Source organism: Micropterus dolomieu, linkage group LG01, assembly GCF_021292245.1.
Source record: "Micropterus dolomieu isolate WLL.071019.BEF.003 ecotype Adirondacks linkage group LG01, ASM2129224v1, whole genome shotgun sequence".
NCBI classification, from domain to species: Eukaryota; Metazoa; Chordata; class Actinopteri; order Centrarchiformes; family Centrarchidae; genus Micropterus; species Micropterus dolomieu.
The window spans coordinates 30,077,188-30,099,929 of record NC_060150.1 but is presented as its reverse complement, the minus strand read 5'-3'; the positions used below and the strand labels follow the sequence as shown (position 1 = coordinate 30,099,929).

Sequence of the window (22,742 nt, the reverse complement as noted above, 5' to 3'; positions counted from 1 at the left end):
ACATCAGCACCAAACCTGATGTGCTTGATAATTGTCCCGCCCTGAACACATCTACAAGTTCAGTTATAGTCATTGTGCGAAGTGCTATGTAGCGCCACAAAGGGGACACAGGAAGCGATGATTAACACGTTTGTGCAGCGTCCGAAGCCCATGGCAAATTTATAGCCACACCAGCAGAATCTGCAAGGCAGCCGCCTCACACCTCGACGCGCTACATGTGCGAGGGCCCGCCCAACGCTGCTTGCAGCTTTAATGTTATTTGATCCCACAGACACTTAACAATAGAGTCAAAATAGCCTAATATTGCTGTTTGACACAACTTCAGACTACACCAAATACATAAAAAAAGTACATTACAAAATACATTAGTTTCTGAATCCCCTCCAGCCCTGGAAGTGTTGTTCTACAGCTGATGATGCATTGATCTCCCTATTGAGAGAGTCAAAGGAAAGAAGTATTTCCTTTCATGGAGCCATAAAAAGCACACTTTTACTACTCATCCTCAAACTGGGGATTGGTTTCTGTTGTGCTGGCCCTGAAGGAAACAATTTCCACCCTCTAAAAGAATTGGCACAACTTCTCCTCATGGTAAATGAGACCCTCAGGTTCAATAAATAAACACTCGGCCTGACACTTCTATTGAAAGTGTCTGTAACCTACAAATGTTAGCCAGTTTTCTTTTTTTTGCAAGGCACCCGTGCGGTTGGAAGGATGGATGCTGCCTAGATTTGTTGCAAACCCTAGTGAACACTATACACACAAGCCAATGATGTACACCAGATTGTCATTAAAACAGACACAGCCAATAACATTATTTGTTGTCAAAAAATGCCTACCAGTTCCACCTTGTTCACAGTGTTGAAATCACTTTCAATAAATCTGTATAATCACATCATCATAGACGTATAGCAGCTATTTGGATTAAATGTTTAATTCACTAGATTTAATATTCGAGATGTTACGTCCCACTGGTCACATTTATTTAACAACAAAAAAGCCCCATACCATCAGTGAGTCACTCTAAAAACATAATGAATTGTCAGTAGCTATTAAAGGAAGTGGTAACAAAAACCCTTGGAGGCTACTCTGTTTACTGCCTAATATTTGTTTACATTCAATCCATTATGGTAGAAAACAGAAAGGCTTTGCCTAATGAAGCCTCGAATCTTGTTGGGCTTCTGCTTAACTTAATTATAATAACGAGACAAAAAGGGAGCAGTTTCAGACAGGCTTGTTGTGGTTGTGAAATCACCCTCTAGTCTGTATTCAAGAGTACAATTTAAAACAACTCTTGCCCTGATTGCATAGCTCTACATGAAATGAACGTGAAGACACGCTTATATATACATATATTTTGCGGCAGATAGCAGTTTCCTGCCCTCATTCTGTGCTTAATTGTGCTGGACAGAGACATTTTAGCTACACAAACCCGACATGAGCAGGCACATAGTTATACAGTTTTGAACAAAGAACTAGGTTAGTCAAACTTGTTTGGAAGAGACCAGAAAAGCAAACTGAGGAAAATGAGAATCGAAACTGTCTTTTGTAAACATCCATCACAGCAGGTAATCTGTCTTAACTATTGGTTTATTTACATGTATGATCGTGTGGGCAGTCAATGGACTTGTTTATCACTGTATTCAAAGATCTGTGGAATTAACTAACCTACAAAAAAATATATTCAAGTTATAATAAAGTGGAGTTATCTCTTAAAGGTATCCTGTGGGGTTTTGGGCCAGTGCTACAGGGCTAATGGGTCCCCAATTTATTTGTGTGGTGCACATGCACAAGGAGGTGAGCTGCGAGATTGACATTCCTGACTAATGCTTTCACGCTACTCCACTGATGAACATGTAAACAGTGCAGTTTATACCTTAAGAGAGACAACTGCTATTCCTGGCAAGTTTTGAGATCGTTTTTGAGTCTAAGCTGTCGTATGAACACACACACACACACACACACACACACACACACACACACACACACACACACACACACACACACACACACACACACACACACACACACACACACAGGCACACACATACACAGGCACACACATACACAGTTGAAGTGCATGGCTAGCTAGCTAGCACATATAGCTGTAGTATAGTATAGGAGTTTAATGCATTCCTGCTGGACATCAGACTTTCTTTATCTAGCTAACATCTGTAGATTTGGTACATTGGCTGATTATGATGAATAAACAAAGAATGCAAAAACACCCCAGAGGCAATATTAGTGCAAATACCATGAGAAAATGTTTTTAATTTGCTTTCAATCTGAGCACCTTCAGCCAAAGTAATACTATTGAAAGGCAATATGTGCTTTTTGTAATACTTGTTCTTAAGTACCACTGAGGTAAATTTTTCTGGTAGTCATGGCAAGTCATGACCTGCTACCACAAAACAACAATTTAACTTACATTAAATTTAGCTGGTGCAATGAATTAATGAGTGGATACTAAGAAAATAAAGCTCTCTTAATAAATAGTCCAGTTCAGGCCGATATAACTATTTAGTTTATATTGCATGCAATATTTGATCTTTTATTAAGAATATTTAGGTGGCTTTAACCCTTTAACCACCTTTCAGCTTGCTTTCAGCAAATAGATCACTATTCTCAAGAAGCTTTTGTCTTTGTAGAGCAGCACATTCTCCATTTCAACCAATGGAAACACAGTTGGGATGAAGACTATAATGATTTGGTCACCAGGTGTGTCAGAGAGAGAGTAAATAGGCACAGACACAGTGCCACAGACAGCGAGCTGGAGGCAGAGAGCAAACAGACAGATGGAGGAAGTTAAGGTAAAGATTGACAGGTTCTTAGAGAAGCTGGTGGCTTCATATTCTTTGAAAATGAAGGTAAAAGGAAAAGTAATTGGTTCAGTAATGAAAAAAAGCAAATTAGTTTTCAGTAAATTAGTCTATTTAACCTGAGATGAAGTGAAATGGAAAAATAAAATGGGCTGAGAGAAGGAAGACAAAAAACAGTGTCATGGAAGCTCCCCATCAGGCAGAGAGAGAGCTGCGAGTTTCCTCAAACCATAGACGGCCACATGGCGTTGTCACTTTCACAGTCAGGAGGATAAAGACACGGAAGGAAAGAAAGCAAATGAGCAGACTGTGCTGGAAAGTTGGAGATATCAGAGAGGCTGCAGAGAAGAAAGATGAAGAGAAAACAAAATAAAAAGACCAAACAATAGAGTTGGTGAGGAAGAAAGAGAATGAAAAGACAAACTATTAGCTCACTGATACTACAGTATGTCCTCCGCCTCTGCCCCTCCTGAGTCTATTATGAGTTTTATTGGAAGGAGCTTCTCCATTGTCCCACGTATTGATTTAAGTGTGTGTGTGCTGAAGTGCTCTGATAAAGTACATAAAGTGGTTTATTCTCTGCTACATCTTAAAGGTATTTCTTGTCAATTTGATGTACAGTCTGCTGCTACAGTGTGCCTTTTTGGTTAATGTATTGATGAGGTCATATAAAAACACTGTATCATTATTATTATTTCTTTAAATAAAAAAAGAAACTACAAAATAGCAATAAAATATTAAATATCTAAAAGATGAAGGGGAATGTCTGACCAAGTCTGACACAAGCCGAGCTGATTCATTGCTGGTTGGAAAAGATGAAGTGTTTTCAACACGCAGTACAAAAGCAATTTTTCAACTGCCCATAACATTTGTTGCAACCAAGTCTAAAGGTGGTTCCCTCGATCAAAAAAACTCACTCAACTCTGTGTTTGTGTGTGATTGAACCTTTTGAGCACATTTTTTTCTTCTTTGTAGGTGTATAGGTTGTTCAGTATTTGAGCTCAAACATAATGAACAAATGTTTAAATATTATTCAGACTTTTGGAACTATAAAGAATAATGGCCTTGGGCTGAAGACAAACACTATTCAGACTGAAACATTACAATTTATGAATACCAAACAAGATAAATTGTGTCTGTAGTCACCTCTGGATACTGGACTTAACTGTCTTTTCTAAAACTTTAATTTGCTTTTCTTTTCTGTAAAGAATATGGAAGAACTCAAGATCAAAAGGAGAAAGCAAAACTAGTCACATTGTAAACCCTTCTTCTTAAAGAAAATAACTACCTGACCTTCTGCTTTACTGAAATAGTTTCACAGTCAAAATTTGATGGATACTGTATTTCTTAACAGAAAAAAACTGTGTTCGCCCTTCAAAAGCCTTTAAGCAACTGTTTCTGGCAGATTTGATTATAAATGTGCCACTGAAAATAAGAAAGCAGACAAGCATGGAAATGAGAACACATTATCCAGTAGAAAGCATAAATTTACAAGAGTAAAAGGTCATTTCAGCAGTTTTACCATCCTGCTGATGCTATCCTGCTATATGTAAAAAAAACAGCTACTGAGTGATGGAGTGATGGAAGTCGCCACGGTGAAGCTGGCTGTGATCTGGAGCTTTAGCCTGGAGTCGGGCCAGTTTAATCACCACGTACAAACAGGGCAAAATGATTGGAAAACAAGTTGGCTGTGTTATGCTCATGTACAATGTGAGCTTACATACAATCAAACTGTGCACACACATAATGGCCACTGTACATGAATGTGCCATCTAAACATACCTACACACACCACAGAGCCCTGTGTACTATTTCAAAGTATGTTTTTCTGCATTATTCATCCTAACTGCCTCATGAAATATCTTCTTGTTTCCAGGCACAGGTGCACGGCAAGTTACTCTTGCAAATTAGTTTACAGTTTTTCTGTTTCATTTACTCCCTATAATTACTTCAAACATATTTTTGATATATGGCACATTCTCAGGTGTGGGAAACAATGGGCCTCATGCAACAGTTTCATTTTCTCATCCTAAGGATTTGGGAAGAACGATCAATGATCTGGCTGTCAGACAATCTATTGGATTTTTGGCAGGTCCAATATATTGGTGGGCTGTCTTGCAGTCTGAATTAATTTGAACTTAATTCAATTCAAACAACTTTATTTACCCCAATTCAGTTTCAGTCTACCAGTCACATACAACAAAAACAGAACAATCACAATCTATTCAGACACCCTGTCAGTGGCAACATATCAGTGTTTGAGCACCAGACCAAAGCAGAAAATGCATGTCACCATGCATGGACCAAGCTGGGAACACAATTCAGGGAAATAAATACATAAATGATAAATAAATACACAATGGTTCTAAGGTTTACAATTACTGGCCCATGTCTAGGCCCATGGTGACATCAGCACCATTTAGAAGCCTGATGGCAGAAGAAAAAACAGAACTTGCATATCAGTTTGTTTTCCTTGATGGGGTGAGGTAGCGCCTTCCCGAGGGCATGTAACAGAATTCCTGTTTTTTCCAGAGGGAGGTCAGGTCTGTCAGCTGGTCTCTAATGAGTCTGAGCAGTTCCACAGGCCCATTTCTCTCAAGGCTGCTGTCAAAAGATCATACTATCAACTATAGTGAGCAGCTAAAACCGTAGTCTTGACTCAGACTGTGCTATGATATGAAAATGAACTTCACTACAGATCAGACAGACCCGACTGTCTGCATCTTCCAGCCGCTACATATTATTCTTTATAATTCTCCTTACTTTACGCTCATAGTAAAATTGCAAAAAGTCATGCTGCCTTTCTCTTTTGTTGTCAACACTGAGTGATAAACTTTGCCATTGGACATAACCAAGTTGGGGTTCCGCGCTTACATTCATTCAAGTCATCCATACAGTGTGAGCCTAAAAGTCACATAGCGTGTAGTGAAACATGTAGTGAAGCAAACAAACTTACAAGATCAACAGATTCGCACAGTGCCCAGCTTTAGCTGGACAAACTTGTCGTAAATTGGTCAAATGAGAAAGGGGAGAGAGGCAGACTGTCTGTACATAACTGGTACAACAAGACTGGACCTAAGAGAAACTCTATATTTTAGAAAATTGCCACAAATTCTCTTAAATCATGTGCCACATAAGATATACAAGTGGTTCTTGCATTAGGCCCACTGTGAGTATTTAAGCATTTAATGTGAGAAGCTAGAATTGTAAACATGATTTTTGAATCTGCAACCATAAGCTAGAGTTACTGCTCCTACTGAGTGGTATGTCCAGAGTTGACTCCAGTACACTTTATTAATGTGTCATTTTTCACTCTCTCTTCTCTCTTCCTCTCCTGTGGAATCAGGTACCACTTAGGGTTCAGGAGGCAGACACCATCTCCACATTTAAGAGAAGGCTTTAGACTTTCCTCTTTGATAAAGTTTAGGTAAAGCTAGCTAAAACAAGCTAAAGCTAGTTAGGGCTGGCTCAGATGAGCCCTGAACTTAGTTATGCCCCTATAGGCCTAGACTGCTGGGAGACTTCCCATGATGCACTGAACTCCTCTCTCCTCCTCTCCCTCTCTCTCTGTATGCATTCTTATCTCATAAATACATGTTACTAACTCGACTTCTTCCCTCTCCAGTGCTTTCTCGGCCCTCTCCTCTCCTTCTGTCGCTTTCAGCAGGTCTTTCTGCCTCTGCCACTGTTGCCAAGTTCTTGCTCATGGTGGGAATTGTTGGTCTCTGTAAATAATATTTACAGGAGTACTGAGTCATCATCATCATTGTTATTGCTTATGTGTCATTGTTTGTCTTTTAACAGTTTTTATGTAGCCTGACAACGCCAGAATAATTTGCAAATGCATTATTAGTCTGGAACCTCTCAGTTAATTTTTTATTTCCAAGGGAACCGGTGACGCTCCTCTTTTTGTCATCAAATCAAACCCGTCCTATATTAGATAAATGGTTGTGATTGGTCCGACCGGATCCTAGCAAATGACACATGAGCTTGGCAGATTTGTCTTATTTTTAACAATTTTACTTTTGAAATACTAAAAGAGAGATGAACTGATGGATGGATGGATACTGCCAGAGTGAATGGCTGCATAATAGGCTGTATTATCTAAACACACTGTACCAATATGAACCAATATTTTATAATGTATAGGATTTAAGATCACCCTTTAACATGCTTGTGTTTTCCCATGCCTTTGCACCTATGGAACATGTGTGTTAGTCTTTTACTGCCCCCTACTGTTTAAGACATGAACCCCACTTTGTGATTGGAACAAGTTTCCCTGCAGGAGGAACAAGCTGCCCTGAGGACTGAACTGGGGTTGGACTGTTTAAGCTGAGGAGGTGACGTAAATGCCCTAACGTTTGTAAAGAATTCAATTCCCCCTTGACTGCGTGAACTCAGTAAAGTGATTGATGGTGTATTTGTGCCATTCCCATATTGATGAGGGTCTGGAAAGACAAAGCATTTCCATTTGAGAGAGAGCCCATCAACATGGCTGTCGTCTCGCCCAGGCCCTGAGGTAAAAGCCATTCACACCGGTGCAGAAATACACATAACAAACCAAATAACGGAAATAACACAGCTTCAGTATGTGTCTGATGAGGAGCGAGAAGGAGAGAAATTGTTCAGTGACAGACAGACTTTCTAAATTTGGCACACCTATTTATAATGCAGGGACGGATTGAAAGTGGGAACACCCATGGTAATGATATGAATATATAATTTGTCCTTGTGTGTTATTATACAAGGACAGGGCACATTTTCCTGTCTACTTATCAGCGGGTAAGTGACAGGTAAGGGTCACCATAATGATACAGGAGACGATTACTTTAAATTTAGGTGTTCAGGTCAATTAAGTAGCACTTTGGACTTAGTATATGCAGATGAGATAATTCTTATTACCGCACCCTCCTTCTGCTCAGAGATAATCTTAGGTACAAGTTAAAAACCTCCCTCTTCTTCTTTTCATCAGGCCCCTCTGACTCACACCCTTGCGCTCTTTCCAGTACTAGATGTTTGGATGTCTGTCTTGCTGTTGTTCTTGGCAGCCAAAGTCCAAACTAATTAAAATACTAAGCCATCAACAAATTAAGAGAGCTGCGATGATCACACAGGCCAGAAATGTCAGCTGTATTAACAAGAAAACTCATTTGTCAAACCAATCTAATTTAACACTCATTTCACTCAGCTGATTTGTATCACACACTCAGAAATGTGTTTTCCCCTCTTCTGCATTGAAATGCCAGTCACACCCCTTCAAGCCAAAGGTCCAGAAAATAATCAGAAATCAAAATGTGATTACACTACATCCAAAAGTTATGTTTCAGGTGTATGAACTAATAAAATAGTTTTCTTCTATCAGCTGGAAGCATGGAAACCAGTCTGATATAAATGTCTATGCTTGTTAGTAGTCAAGATGACAGAGCATTCCCCCTGAAGAAAATAAACAGACTGAAATAAGAGAAAGACGTCTACTTTCAATAAACGTGAATTGAGTTTTGTTACATGTCCACAGGCTTTGGTGAGGAAATACATTGTGTAGATATTTGCATAATGGACATCTGTCTAGTTAGCAATTCATATCAGCAACTGTTTTAGTTGCGAATTATGAGCACAGTTTACCGCCTGGGTCACAGGTGGGCCACAGAAAAATACAGTTGAAAATCCACCAGCAAATAAATACAGAGAGGATTTTTGTATTTGCTTAGCCCTGTTAGTGAATTCACTTTCTCTTTGATTTAAATTTTTGAAACTGTCACAGCTGAAGGGGCAGAAACTGAAATTTTATGTTTTGTAGCCTATTTGTATGTGACTGGATCCAGCTGTAACCGGATTGATTCAGTTGGGTTTGCTGCACATGGTCGGTGACAAGTTAGTGACTGGCCTTTATAAAATATCAGGAAACACTGCAATGCTCGCATGGAGTGTTCTTTTTATTTCTCTCACTATATGAGCTATTGTTACAACCAGCCATCTTAAATTATTGTCATTTCAACGTGCCGTAAAAACTCATTCTAATTGTTAAAATGAAAAATACAGAATACAAATCCATGATCATGGTTCATACTTATGTGTGTGTGGCTTGGCTACTGCATGTTAACATGTGCTTTTGAGTGTTTACTTACTCTGTAAGACACTGGCAGACTTCCAGCATATGCTGTTTTGCTTATGACCAGAGAGATATCACACGCAGGTTGGGGATGACACTGCATACCACTGACAGACTTGTGACAAAGGATTAGGGGGGAAGATCGTCAGGTCAGGAGGTTTAGAGGAAAGAACATTACACATTTGCAAAGATTCTTAGTGATTTGGGATGTACAGTGGTTGCATTCATTTGCTCAACAGTGCTGTATCGTGTGAGTGGAGGAAAGCTAAAGAAAAGCTACAGGCCTTTACTTGTTAAAGAGCTCCATCTAATGGCCAAAGGTAAAAATATAATTTTATTCACCTTGATCTGCACTGTATAAAAATCAAGTCTGTGTTCTGCACAGAGGCTGATACATAAATAGTTTTTAATTAAATAATTGCTCAATACAACTAATTTTGTTGTTTGTCACGGTGCCATCAGAATTTATTGTTCCATATCTAAATCTACCTGATGATTTTGTCAAAAAATAAAAGCATACATTTTTGGACGTAGTCTGCTGAAGTCAGGCAGTGAGGTTATGTTTAAAAACAAGCTTTCAAATCACTTTTGTTGTGAATATTCCGGACCGGAAAAGGGTATGCTGACACTCGTTGCCAGGTAACCATGTGAAATAATTTGTCAACTCGCGTCAGCAGCTTTTGTCTATGTTCAACAGACAGCTTTTAAATTAGACTTTTAATTACAGGAAGTCATGAGGTAATATTTATATTTTTTGTTGTTTGACTGTTTGAGTGGTAAGTTAATGCATCATAACATTCTTTAGTCCTGATAATATCTTAATTCTAACTAAGGTAAAATCGTTTATAACGTTATTGCACACAAAACCGAGTTATGTAGCTTAAATTATATTGTTTATATATATTATATTATATATACAAAAAACAATCTAATTAAAATATGCATCTATGTTTTGCACGTTTTTTTTAACGCCAACGTATTTAGCTTTGCTGTCTTGTTTTTAGCTGTAACTGTTAAATCTATTTATATCCATCTTCCTGAAAATTGCTCTTGGAAGTAACTGTGTGTAACGTTAGTTATTTAGAGCAACTTAAAACTACAGTCAAAACCCTTGCATGATTGTGTATAACCAAAATCTTTAAATACGTGCCCAATAAAGCTGATTCTGTTTAGCTCAACTAAGGCTAGCTCATTAGCTTACTTCAGTTATAATGTTACTTTCACTTAGAACTTTGTTCCCGGCACATTATGAATTAAAATGGTTAGTCCAGGGTTTCTGAACCTTTTTTGGACCTCATTATAATGTTCCCATAACTAATAGAGTTGTGAAATTGATTTGACTTTGAGTATGGTATACTAATTACTGAGGGACCTCAATGGCATAAGAACAGATTTATTTAATTATATATCACAACAGTTAATAGGTCAGTCTTAGACTCTTTAGACCCTACCAGCACATTATATGATCCTATGTTGGGTCCAGGCTCTAAGGTTGTCCAGCCCTGGTTTAGCATAATTCAATCTTAAACAGCCTTCATTTGCTGCAGTAAGAGGTGCGCATCATATGCACTGCTTATCTTTAGAGTGCAATTTCAGATGCCATACTAAATTAAAGAGAGTGATACAGGAGTTTAATATTACTCCATTACAAGGAAAATTCTCCTTTCAAAATCTTAAGTACAAAAAGTGTAAAAAATGAACTTAAAGTAAAGTAAAGCTTTAAGAGATATATTATATTATTATTTTAATATATTATTTATTGTATCATTGGACTATTATTATTGATGTGAATGTTGTAGCAGGTGAGGTGGATCTAATTTTAACTACTTTATATATTGTTGGGTAGATCAGTGTATATTAACTAATCACTTTTTATAAAAATAATCATGTTTTGGATGTAATATTTTAATCAGTAAAATAACTACTAACCATAACTGATTAATAAATCTCGTGGAATAAAAAGTATTATATTTTTCTCTGAAATGTAGTTGAGTAGAAGGATAAAGTAGCAGAAAAAGAAAAAGCTTAAGTAAAATACAAGTATATACCTCAAGACTACAAACATACTGTAAATGACAAAAGAAAATCTTACTACTCTCGACAGTCTGCCTTCTCTTCTCATTTCTCTATATCCCTCCAGCTTACAGGAAGAGGGTCCCCAGGTGCCCCAGCAGGAGACACTGCAGCAGATAGCGGCCAGAATAATTCAGAAGGCCTGGAAAAGATATGTGGTGGGTGCTGCTGCTGTGGGTACACCCACTCTTGCACATGTACGAATGAAAGTAAACAGACATAAACTAAACATAAACTCTTTTTCCTATACAAACTGTAGTACAGAGAGATCTTCAAGTATTTCAGTGAGCTTATCAGCCATTGCAACCATCAGAATCCACGGACGATCCTCAGAACTGTCAATCCTCGAGAGGTAACAGAAATGATGCTGTCTTTTAAACCCAAACAACAACAACAAATAAAATAAATGGTAAAACTTAATTTTCCCGCGGTAGGCAGAGTTGCTGGATGCCGCTGCTGGGGTGTTCATCAGATTTCGACTCGGAGGGGTGAGAGCTAAATAGGGAGATAGTTGTAAATCAGTCAATAACTATGTGGATATGTTAATGTAGACCTACCTGCTAGCATCTTGTATATGCCTTTGCTTTCAGATTACCTTTCCTCCCAACATCTACTACAAGATCTTCACCCATCGACCCATCGCGGACGTGTGTGCCAGCAGCCCAAAGGACTACACCCAGCTAGGCCTTAAGAAGCCTGTGGCCCGGCAGACCAACAATGGCTCGCCTCTTATGCTGGTGGACCGATCGGGATGGTACCAGCGTATGGAGAACAACAGCTGGAGGCTCTTCTGTAGCAAGGTGAAGAACGTGTAGGAGATCATTCTCTGTTTTGCCTGTCATTTGTCAAAATACTTGCCGAGTGCAGACGCAGGAAAACAAGTTTTGGACCCAGACGCAATAACAGTCAGTATGGCAGATTTAGTTCACTCATTTATTAAACAAAACACAAAAGATACAAACTTACGGGTGGTGGCAGGTAATATCCATGAATATCCAAACAGGCAGTTCCAAACAAAAGCAAAATAATCCAGCAAGGGAAGGCAACAGTTCCCAAGTCCACAGACAAATAAAAAGCAACAATCCAGGTTGAACAGGCAGGTGTGAATCTAAATATAAAAAACATAAAGGCAGAGTTTATGGGCAGATGCACAAGACACAAGCGACAATGGACTGACAAATACAGAATGGAACCTGAACAATAAATAAACACACACACAAACACAAACACAAACACAAGCAGGCAGGGTGAAAAGCAAGACAAGGACACCAGAGACAGACAATTAAAAAAAAGAAAAAACAGGAAACAAACAAAACTTCTAATCAAACCCTGACAATACTCATGCAAAGAGAACATAAAATATGAACCAACAATGCAAGGTGTAATTTGCCCTTTGTGGAAAGATTCTGATAAACAGCTACAACAGCCCAAAACACTCTTATGGAATATTTTTGCCTTTATCATATCAAACAGTTTGATGGACATTTAACATAAATAAAACGTAATGCTCTCAGACATAAACAAAAAACAAAGTCAGATATAGGTTCAAATGTTAGCCACTAAACGTGGAGGTTATTACATCTGTATTTATGTGCTTCTTTGTCTCTCTGATAGGTTGCTCCCATGGGTGAGCCCATAGAGATTGGTGCAAACAAAAAAATGGACTTTCATCATTCCAGGTTGCAGCGGCAACAGGATGTAGACAGGTGGAGGAAAAAGAGGAAAATTGAATGGCTGAAGCAGATGTGAGTTTAAGAAGGTGTGTGTGGTCTAAAATAACAGTCTATCATCATCATTTGTCCCTTAAAACTAGTCTTTTGCTACACAGTGACCACTGTGGCCTCCTTCTTGAGACTCTTTACAGAAGAGTCACAAAGTGAATTGTAGTATCTGTTACAGCAATATTTATTTGCAGTGAAGTTGGCTAACATTAACCACCATGAGCTTCTGGTCATACTGTACCAATTAAGGCTGTAGCAGCAAGGCCCTTGAGTGTAATGAACTGATTAAGAATTTGTTTTATTACTAATGAATTTAACTGGTCAGATAGGAAGAATGTGATGATTTTTTCTTAGTCTTTCTTTAATTGATCTCTGACTATCTCACAAACAGAAAGGCCGCAAGCATTTATTAACACTATAAACCTTACCAGAACAGCAAATTCAAGGATTTGTATTCTTTTTGACTATTTTTGTTTGTTAATACTGTTTTGGCACATAAATATTCAAAACCAGTAACTATTTCTAGTCATCTTTACTATTTCCATATATTTTAATCTCCTTTTGTGCCATTCATGCTATTACAAAATGTGGAAAAATACACATCTGTGGCAGTGTTATGCACAGTTCTGTGTATAAGTGCGTGTTCCCTCTCTCCCTTACCTACAGGTATAACCATGGTCGTCTGCAGACTCATTCAGCGCATCGACACATGGCGACGCTGGTGGGGAATTCAGCCCAGGAAGTGATGGCCACCATTGAAGAGAAGGGAGATGAAGAGGTACTGGAATGGGAGCTGGATGAGCTCCTGGCCTGGACCAACACTCTCAGCTTTGAGGAGTAAGATCCTCCGCTGTGACATTCTGATGCATTCTGTTTTATTTTTCACCAGGTCAAAATGATTTAGTCTTCATCATTTTGTTAACATATTTTAATGATGTGCTCTTTTGCCTGTGCAGATATATGGAGGAGTGGAGACATTTGGCCTGCAGTCACTCCTCTGAGGCAAGCAGAGGTAAAAAATAATGATTTGTAGTGATGGCTGCAAATCTTTGCTGCTGTCGAGTCAATTTTGCAATTCAACTCTGACAAAGAGCAGTTAGAAAAAAATCTCTTACAGTCTTGTCACACTTTGTTAATGCTCAGAGGATGGTACGCAAGGCAAAGGTTAGTACACAATGTGTACACAGATGAGAAGCTGTTCACTCACTTTACTTCGCCCCTGTCTCTTGTCCTTCTCTTCCTCTTACAGATGTTCCTTCATCTCCACCCAGGTTAGAGCCGCATGAGTTTGCTGGTGTGGCTGATGAAGACAGTTAGGGAAAACAGAATAAGAACATTTATGCTGAAACCATCCACGTGCCGATGTGCTAATTCTGCAGCTGAATACAGCATGTAAAGTCACAGAGGAGCAATTATGGGATCTGTGGGGGCACATATGGGACACAAACTAGCATAATTATAATTTCCACTTCCAAAGAAATCAACAAATCTATAATCTAATTATTTTATTCATAATTTATTGAATCTACGTGACATGGACCCAGACCAAACTGATTATATAACTGGAAACATCTCGCTGCAGCCACTGAACTGATCAACATTTTAAACAGTTCCTCTGAGTAGCAGAAGACACGCAGTTGTCATTCAAATGTTTTGCATAGCTGTAAAGGCGTCAACATGTGTCCTGGGCCCTGTTTCAGAAAGCAGGCTTAACAAACTCTGAGCTTATCCCTGAGCTCTGGGTTGATTGAGCCTGAGGTGGGAAATTTTCGGTTCCAGAACAGCTGATCAAATAAGTTCAAGCAACTCTGAGTATGTTGAGCCTGATAGAAGCGCGTGCGTGGGGATGAAAAAAAAGCCATCATCAATGGAGCGCCCATACTACGATTCACCATGGCAACAGGTAAATAAAGCCAGAGCCTCCATTTTAATCGGGTGGAGCTAGTAATATGAATGCTGCCAACGCGGACCCTGATTGGCTCTAAAACGCAGGAGTGGAAGAAGGATCAATACATTAACATTATTAGGCTACTATTACTACTATGGAATTTCCTTAATGAATGATAAAGTGCTACAGCCCATTACATTCGAATGCCGGTGGCAATCAACTCCCTGATTATGCAAATAAGCTTTAGATCAAATATAAGACACAGTTTACCTGTGAACCTGTGATTGTAAAGTCACAGTCACACCCAGCACGTTAGCTTATTAATTATTTTTTTGCAGTGGAAAATGTGTGTTAAAGTTTTAGACTTCTATTTTAAATTATAAAATCTGGCTTATTTCGTATTTTATTAATGCTGTCAAAACACATTCAGACTATCAGCAGGTAATAATGAAAAACTCACTTTTAAACCTTAGGCCTGTTTGTTTCAGCTGCACCACAGTCATCCTCACTCAGAAATAGTTACATTATCTCCAGTTGATAACTACGAATGTTCCAATCAGTGCGACTACAATATGAAAGATTTGGCTACTGTTCATTGATAAGTTTTATAGGTTAGCCTACATATTAAACAGTGATTACTGCAGTAATGTAGCCCACAGTAAGTGTTTTCAGTGCAACTGAGAACGGGTCGGTTAGACGGACATAGATTTTATTCTGTGCTGAGGATAAATCGAGATGTGTGGAGATCTGTCCTTACATCGATGACAGATTGATCATAAAAGCGGTCATGTTCAAGATCATGTTTGGGTAAAAAAAAAAACTTTTTAAAGATGTAGTTTTTGATTGCACTTTTTGTTAACTCTTACTTCTTCTCTAGGTATTTACCCCATTGATGTGATATGTACTATGAGCTCTTATTTATTGCTGCTCTTACTAGTATGTATTGTCAGTTGTAGATCTGTATTTGATGCTCTGTTGAATCTTGTATGTTGTTCCTCAAATGTAAGTCGCTTTGGATAAAAGTGTCTGCCAAATGAGTAAATGTAAATGTAGTTGCGTTCAGATATGTGCTTTGATATCGACAAAATGGATGAGGAAATGAAAAGGTGTGTCAGACAGCCGCCTCAGGCTCCACAGTAGGGGAGGAGTCAGAGAGAAACTGACGGTTTTCCAACTTATCCAACTGATCCTGTGAATCTAACCTCCTCCCAAGGAGGTTAGATTCACAGGATCAGTTGCCGGAGTTACTGATCTAGGAATTATCTGATCTCGCTCTCTGAAACAGAAAACCCAGAGTTTCCTTCATCTCAGGCTCAACATACTCAGAATTTTCACTAATCCCGCTTTCTGAAACAGGGCCCTGGACTTTTCATTTTCAAATTGATCTTCAAAAAGTATTGTGTCCTTAAATGCTGTATGTACTGTAGATTTCATTTGCAAACCACAGTGTTTCAGACATCCATCACATGTAGGCTACTATGCTTTATCAAGATTAAAAGTCCAGCAACACGGCCGCTGTTCAAGTTCACGTTAGTTACTGTGTAATAATGCATGAACCAAAGATGTGTTATTCAACAAAACTGCATGAAAAATGAATGCAATACGGGCAGGAAATGAATAATATACAGTAAGAAATAACTGTTGCGATTCAATCATCTGTGCAGCTGATCTGCTATTAACAAGGCACACACCTCTGGACAAACGGACACAATATTTTTTGTACAACAAAAGGAATAACTCAGTTTGCCAAAATTCACAAGAGGGGTTAAATAATTAAGAATTTGTCAACACACTTAAAAAAAATTCTGGGCGGATTTGTCACCACTTCAAATTCCTCACACACAAGTTTTGCTCTGGATGACAGAGATCCGATCTCAATGAGGATAAAAATACCAGGTGTAAACACAAAGGTGAAACTAGATTGTTTATATTATTATCCGGATGAGGTATCTGGATTGAGATCACATTTTTATACCAGGTGTTAATGGGGTGTCAATGGCAGCTAGTGGCACTCTGTGGAGCTGCTTCCACTGTCATGGGTTGCTGAGTACCCAAAGAATAGGAGATGGACTTGATCATTATTCATCATTATGGCTATCAGGTGTGTCCTGAAGTAGAGCGTTCACTCTCAAAACTGTAATCCCCATGTAAAGAATTAACATTACTGCAGTCCATGTTCTGTTACAAAATTATATCAAACCAAAGACATCAAGAGATCTTTTGCCAGCTAAAATCCATGCTTCTAATATATGAAAACACATAACAGTATATTCTTCCCATAAAAATCCTAAATAGGATTTGTAGCTACCATGATGTTACCATTAATAGCATTCTCATCGTGTCCTTGTGTTTGAAATGATGAGCAGTGTTAGACTTTTTGACACCCAGCTTTGAATGTTAGAAAAGAGCACAAACAGAAAATACACGGATCTGATTAATACATTTGACTAGAAACTTTAGTTTGTGTTTCCTATTTCTTTGAGTCATGTATTTTAAATAAAAACTTGTATCTTGAAATGGCTTGTGTCTTTAGTGGTTTAGTATGTCGGTGTGATGTTGTGCCAGAGATTCTGAAATAACTGTCAAAGATAGCTCCTGTATGAGACAATCTACAGAACTCATTATAAATTATTTCGCGTAGTATCTACAGTTTCGTAATGTGACTATGACAGAATAACGTTGACTGATTCCCTACCTGTGCCAAAAGAGACTGTATTTAACGTTAAAAAAGAGGGGGCACCCGGATTTGAACCGGGGACCTCTTGATCTGCAGTCAAATGCTCTACCACTGAGCTATACCCCCTCGCTATGAAGACCTGATACACACAATTATTAACTATAATCACACACGACGTTTGTGTGGCTGTGATGTACGTTACATTATAAGGTCATTAAAAACGAACTAACTACGTATACAATGCATCCTCTTTATGATAAAAACAGAGGCATTATTTATCAGGCTTTTTTTAATAATAAATTCAATGCAACGCTGGCTTGAACCGGATATGTCGTCATGGAAATGCGACCATCCGGATATTCAAGTGTATCGAAAGGAAAGTGGAAGAAACGGAATCACAATGGTAGGCTATGGTTGACTTGTTATATACGATAACTTATCCTATCTTAACACATTGAGTAACGTTGCAGTGCCATTTTTTATGTGGTTAAAGGCATATTAATTTTACTTCCTCGCATATTTGCCCTCTGTCTTTATATGCTGTGAAATCCGGTTAGCTGTGAATTTGATTAGTCACTCGAGCTCGTGCTAGTTAGCGCTTAGCTTGCTCATAGTTGGTGGCTTTAGCGTTCAGTGTTTGTAACTGTTGTATGCTTACTAAATGTTAGCAATTATGAATGGTGAATTTGTGTTTTCGTTTGTTACAGAATACTCGAGGACTCCGCTCTCAGCTGAAAGACAGTGTACCTGTGGCAGGCTTATGTCCACAGGGAGCTTATGGGGTGCAGGACTCTCTGCGTAGCGGGTGAGACGATGCCACAAATAAAATAACCTGGTGAAACCCAATGCTATGTGTATAACGTTAATACCTTCTCCTACCATGATCTTACAGACAGACAGCTGTGTCTCTGGTTAAAAAAAGCCAGTTTCAGTTGCGTTTGTAGATTGAAAAGCAAGTTACTTGTCAAAAGCATGAATTAACATCATTTATGCATATTTACTTATTTGAGGTTTCAGTGTTAGTTTGCTGTCTAATACAGTCTACTGTGGAGCTGAATCGTCCAGGGTGACATTAGTTTATTACGGATATATCAGTATCAATGTAACTTTATATGTTGGCTGTTTAGTGACAATAAATTGATGGAAAAAATACTTATGATGGGTCTTATGATGGATAGATATGTCTGAGGTAGTTTAGAAACAGCCAGTGTTTCCCATTAAGTAACGAGACCATGGCGGCCCACCATAGTTAATTTGCTCCGCCACAGTTTCAAAATGACCCGAAAATATTTTTTACACATCTCATGATTACATTTCAGACCTCTAAAGTTGTGTTTTGGGCCACGCTCGCACACTTTCGACTCGAGACAACCACTTTTATTCTTGGGTAACTACGGTAACATTAACGGCCTGTTTCTGTCACTCGTTTGTGAGAAGGCGAATAAGATAGCCGCGCCTACATTTGGAGTGCACACGTATTAAAGCCTTCATGGTAAACCCACTGTAACGGACCAGTGCGAGCTGACAGGCAGGTTAGTGACTTTATCCTGTCAGTTTCTCTCTTTACAAAGTGTTGCAGTATGAAAGTCCTACCTGAAGAGAGGCTATGAAGTCTTCATGTCACGCGATATGAGAACCACATACAACATTATTCATGAAATTGGCTCGGACTTGATGAATTTAGCGCGAAGATAGACATGTGACAAGGCCCGGTTTTCAAAATATGGTATCTAAATAGTATGGAAATAAAACTTACTGAAAGTATAAAACATATTACATGTGTCCGTTAAAAGTAAAAAAAAACAACAATAACATGTTAGGGAAATTACTTCTTTGATTTAGGGTTTTTGGAAAAACATTAAATTAGTTGACTTTTGTTGCTGTTTCATCACCATTTATAGCTCTAAAATGGGTTTATGATTAAATAGTTTATTAGAGCACAACATTGTTTACAAGCGCACAAAGTTTTTCATAGATACTGCACCAAATTAATGCATTTAACTTTAAAATGTACAAAATTTTCTTCCGGGGGTGCATGCCCCGGAGCCCCTGAGAGTGTCCGAGGCCCACCCACCATAGTCTCTTTAAAATCCTGTGGTAGACACTGAACAGCATTACTGTTACAGAGTTTGGTAACCAGAGAAGTCTATTTTTCAACAGTAAAATACCTTGCTCATGACATGTTTATATGTACACATATTATCAATATTGCTATCAGCCTCAACAATTAATTCTATCTATGCTATAAATACACATTTACTCTGGTGTGCTACTTTACATGTTCCAAATAACAACATGACAAACTGTTCGATATTTGATTGTGAGGAGTGTGACCTCTGCATGAAAGAGTGTATGCAGAATGTACTGTTACAAATACAATCAATTAACTTGAATTTTTACATGTAATGATACAATAATGTAGTTTTGTAGTAGTCTAGTTTAGTCTAGTAGTTGGGTTTATTGGTCATAACTACTCCCACCTCTCGAAATCTAATTACATGTACATTATAATGATGTTTACCTGCTTGTTGGATTTCTTCTTTTGCTACACAGCTTTACCAGTGTGAAGAATGAGCTTCTCCCAAGCCACTCGCTGGAGCTGTCTGAAAAAAATGTGAGTAGTCTGAATTGTAAGAGAAAAATGAATGATGAGAAGTTAGCGCTTCTACACAATTCAGACTTCTCCTCAGGACTGTGTGGGTGTGTACAGATTATTATTATTATTACTATTGATTGGTATGCCCCTGACTCTCCTGATGGTTTCAATGCAACAAGTCTGTTAGTGCTCAGAGTTTGGTGACCTCACATGATTTCCCAGTAGAGGTTCGCTCACTTTCAACCTGTGCAGAGGTCTAAATTAGGGCTGAATGATTTCTAATTATAATAATCTAATTGCGATTTTTTATTTTTTTAAACTAATATTGCGATTTAATATGCAATAAATTTTTAAGCTCTTTACCTTCTGTATTATTCAAAATGGACAAGCAGTAAATCAGTGTATAGTATGACCAACACAATATTAGCTAGATTAAACATACATTGTTCTTTCTTGTGGGTCAGGCCTGTGTTATGATGAATTAGGTCATGCATGAATTATTATTATGAGCTATGGTGGAGAATAAATATCAAATTTTAATAATATGACTTGACTCTCAAATTATCTTTCTCATGGCATTAAATTTATGATATAATATCATCAGGTAGGCCTACGTATAGATCACAAGAACAACTAAGTTTACCACAGTGTATTATACAGTAAGCGCTTGATACAAAACCCACAGTTCAACAACCAATTAATGAGTCCTTATCTCAGTTCAAATCTCCTAGGAGTCCATCTTTCTATATCTCAGTAAGCAAACAAAAAATACTCAGTTTGAGGTTCAGTTAAAAAGTTGGCCAATGAAAATAAAACCAATTGACGCCTCTCATGTTTAATAGACAAGCTTAGTAATTCTCAGACACCGGAGTTTCCCTCCCCCGCAGCCTCCGATGCTGGTAAGCAGCACACTGCACTGGCTGTAACTCAGGACTGACTGGGCCTCTTTCGAACGTGTGTGTTTGGTTTGAAACACCGTTTCACAGATACTTCCTGAGCTGACTGGTGGCTGTGTGTGTGACGCTGGCGCCGGTTGCCACAGTGCGCTTACCTTACTACACGTGTCTTTCTATTGTGTATTTTTCCTGTTTGTCAAAGTGGCGGATGGGCTGACGATTTCACCCACCACCAACAAGTTACCCTTGGGTGACAGGTGCTACTTTCATTCCCTGTGTGACACTAAAGTTTCTGTTGTGTCAGCTTCTGTCAAGCGTAAGGCCATTGTACAACATCAAGTAAAGGTACAGCGTAATGTGCGAAGTTGATGTTTCGTCTGCAGACTGCTTTACTCTTGGGCGTCATGTGACCAGAGTCACCTGGGATAAAACCTTGTTTTATCCCATCGCGATAATATCGCAAATGCAATTAATCGTTCAACCCTAGTCTAATTGCAGATACCTCTTGCAAGGCTTTTAATGTGTAATGATAGACTAATGTTAGCCATATTGGTGAGAATCATTTATGACTGAACATGAGTTGGTGGAACTTTGTCATCCGCAGACATTTTGACTTGTAGAATGAAAAAGCACAGGTGGAACTCCCAGTGAGCCAGGCAAACTTATTGTTCTGTGCAGCCATAATTAATGTTATTAATCACACATGTTTCTTAACTTCTCTGACATGTCAAAATGTCAGCTAAACACATCTTTGTAACATTGTAATGTAGATTATGTAAACTTTATTTTTTGGTAATTTCCACAAATTGAGCTTATTAGTGAAAATAAAATTGAAAATATTCTCTTTTTTGGGTTTTAACAACAAAGGAACATGTGATGGAAATGGGTACTGAATGTTTTGTGTGTTTCTGTGGTGTGAAGTTCCAGCTGAACCAGGACAAGATGAATTTCTCTACACTCAGAAACATCCAGGGTCTTCATGCTCCACTCAAACTGCAGATGGAGTACAGGGCAGCTAGACAGGTAATGTCTAAATCCCCAACCCTAATAACCCCTTTCGTTTCACTCCTCTCCCTTCTCAGTTGTTTTTAATTTTACTTGAAGTAATCCTTCTCTCTGATAACTCTTGATGTCTGTCCCTCGTCCCTCCAGATCCAGCGCCTGCCGTTCTTACCGAGTTCAAACCTGGCTCTGGATACACTGCGAGGCAGTGACGAGGCCATCGGCTTTGAAGACATCCTCAACGGTGAGATACTTGTGCCTTTACAAAATCATTGAAACAACTGTCTGAATATGATGTCGAACCACTACATGCCATTTGTGTCCTGTTACCTTGCAGATCCTGCCCAGAGTGAAATGATGGGCGAGCCACACATGATGGTGGAATACAAACTGGGGCTGTTGTGAAAGAAGATGGATGCACAGCTACACACATAGATTTAGGTTTATTATTTGTCTGCATACATTTGTTTATTGACTCAAAAAGAAAAAATCACCAACTCAGGTTCTGGAACATTGAGTCTGTAATCCTTTGTGAGAGAAATGGGCTTGATGGGAGGGGTGTGTGGGAAGTTACCCTGTAAACAAAGTAGATGTGGGTTGTTGAACAGTCACTGAGACAAGCATTCAGTGCTGCTTTTGTACGATTCCAATCTGGTTGGCATTTCTAATAAACTCCATAACCTTCCTCATGATGTGGGTTCATTTGACAAATTAATTAACTGTACTTCTATTGTGCTCATATTGTAATGTACGGGCTTGTGCTGTTGTGCAACCATACAAAAATGTTGTGTCATTAAGAATAGCTATCAAATTTTGTGATCTATGTAAATATGTTTACGGTAACAGCTGTCAAAATAATATAAAACAATTGTCCAAGGGCAACTAGACTCAGTTTCACCATCATCCAAGAAGCTTCTTCAGTTCTGGATGTAATTTATAATTTTCCCCTAGCATTATAAAACAG

The 22,742-nt window shown here is 38.5% G+C and overlaps 2 protein-coding genes, 1 long non-coding RNA gene and 1 other non-coding gene across 5 annotated transcripts; 2 read left to right on the top strand and 2 right to left on the bottom strand.

Moving 5' to 3' along the window:
* Positions 1 to 6,435: 6,435 nt before the first annotated feature.
* Positions 6,436 to 9,531, bottom strand: LOC123974770. The gene is made up of 3 exons (XR_006825921.1): positions 9,446 to 9,531; positions 8,942 to 9,040; positions 6,436 to 6,541 (listed from the first exon to the last, which is right to left on the bottom strand). It is a non-coding gene; the product is annotated as an uncharacterized LOC123974770 (long non-coding RNA).
* A 35-nt stretch (positions 9,532 to 9,566) lies between these two features.
* lg01h11orf65 (linkage group 01 C11orf65 homolog) lies at positions 9,567 to 14,070 on the top strand. 2 transcript variants are annotated; one of them, XM_046054407.1, is made up of 9 exons: positions 9,567 to 9,663; positions 11,066 to 11,156; positions 11,258 to 11,350; positions 11,433 to 11,486; positions 11,589 to 11,798; positions 12,613 to 12,743; positions 13,386 to 13,497; positions 13,676 to 13,731; positions 13,969 to 14,070. In XM_046054407.1, the coding sequence occupies exons 1-8, from the start codon at positions 9,659 to 9,661 to the stop codon at positions 13,718 to 13,720; spliced, it is 741 nt and encodes a 246-aa protein (XP_045910363.1). In that variant the 5' UTR covers positions 9,567 to 9,658; the 3' UTR covers positions 13,721 to 13,731; positions 13,969 to 14,070. The 2 variants fall into 2 exon arrangements, with proteins under 2 accessions (XP_045910363.1, XP_045910355.1); XM_046054399.1 differs by having other exon boundaries at positions 13,386 to 13,556.
* Positions 14,071 to 17,338: 3,268 nt separating this feature from the next.
* On the bottom strand, positions 17,339 to 17,410 carry trnac-gca. The gene has a single exon. It is a non-coding gene; the product is annotated as a tRNA-Cys (tRNA).
* Positions 17,411 to 17,536: 126 nt separating this feature from the next.
* On the top strand, positions 17,537 to 22,463 carry LOC123980584 (proteasome maturation protein). The gene is made up of 6 exons (XM_046065039.1): positions 17,537 to 17,687; positions 17,992 to 18,089; positions 19,838 to 19,898; positions 21,698 to 21,799; positions 21,929 to 22,022; positions 22,116 to 22,463. Exons 1-6 carry the CDS (start codon positions 17,538 to 17,540, stop codon positions 22,181 to 22,183), a joined length of 573 nt encoding a protein of 190 aa, XP_045920995.1. The 5' UTR covers position 17,537; the 3' UTR covers positions 22,184 to 22,463.
* Positions 22,464 to 22,742: the final 279 nt, after the last annotated feature.

What these genes read in the sequence shown, in the direction of transcription:
- lg01h11orf65 (XM_046054399.1), top strand. An exon ending in GGAGGCTCTTCTGTAGCAAG is followed by an intron (nt 11,799 to 12,612) that starts GTGAAGAACGTG and finishes TCTCTCTGATAG; the next exon opens with GTTGCTCCCATGGGTGAGCC. An exon ending in CTCCTCTGAGGCAAGCAGAG is followed by an intron (nt 13,732 to 13,968) that starts GTAAAAAATAAT and finishes TTCCTCTTACAG; the next exon opens with ATGTTCCTTCATCTCCACCC.
- LOC123980584 (XM_046065039.1), top strand. Translation starts at nt 17,538, where the DNA reads ATGATAAAAACAGAGGCATTATTTATCAGGCTTTTTTTAATAATAAAT. An exon ending in GAAGAAACGGAATCACAATG is followed by an intron (nt 17,688 to 17,991) that starts GTAGGCTATGGT and finishes CGTTTGTTACAG; the next exon opens with AATACTCGAGGACTCCGCTC. An exon ending in CTTTGAAGACATCCTCAACG is followed by an intron (nt 22,023 to 22,115) that starts GTGAGATACTTG and finishes GTTACCTTGCAG; the next exon opens with ATCCTGCCCAGAGTGAAATG.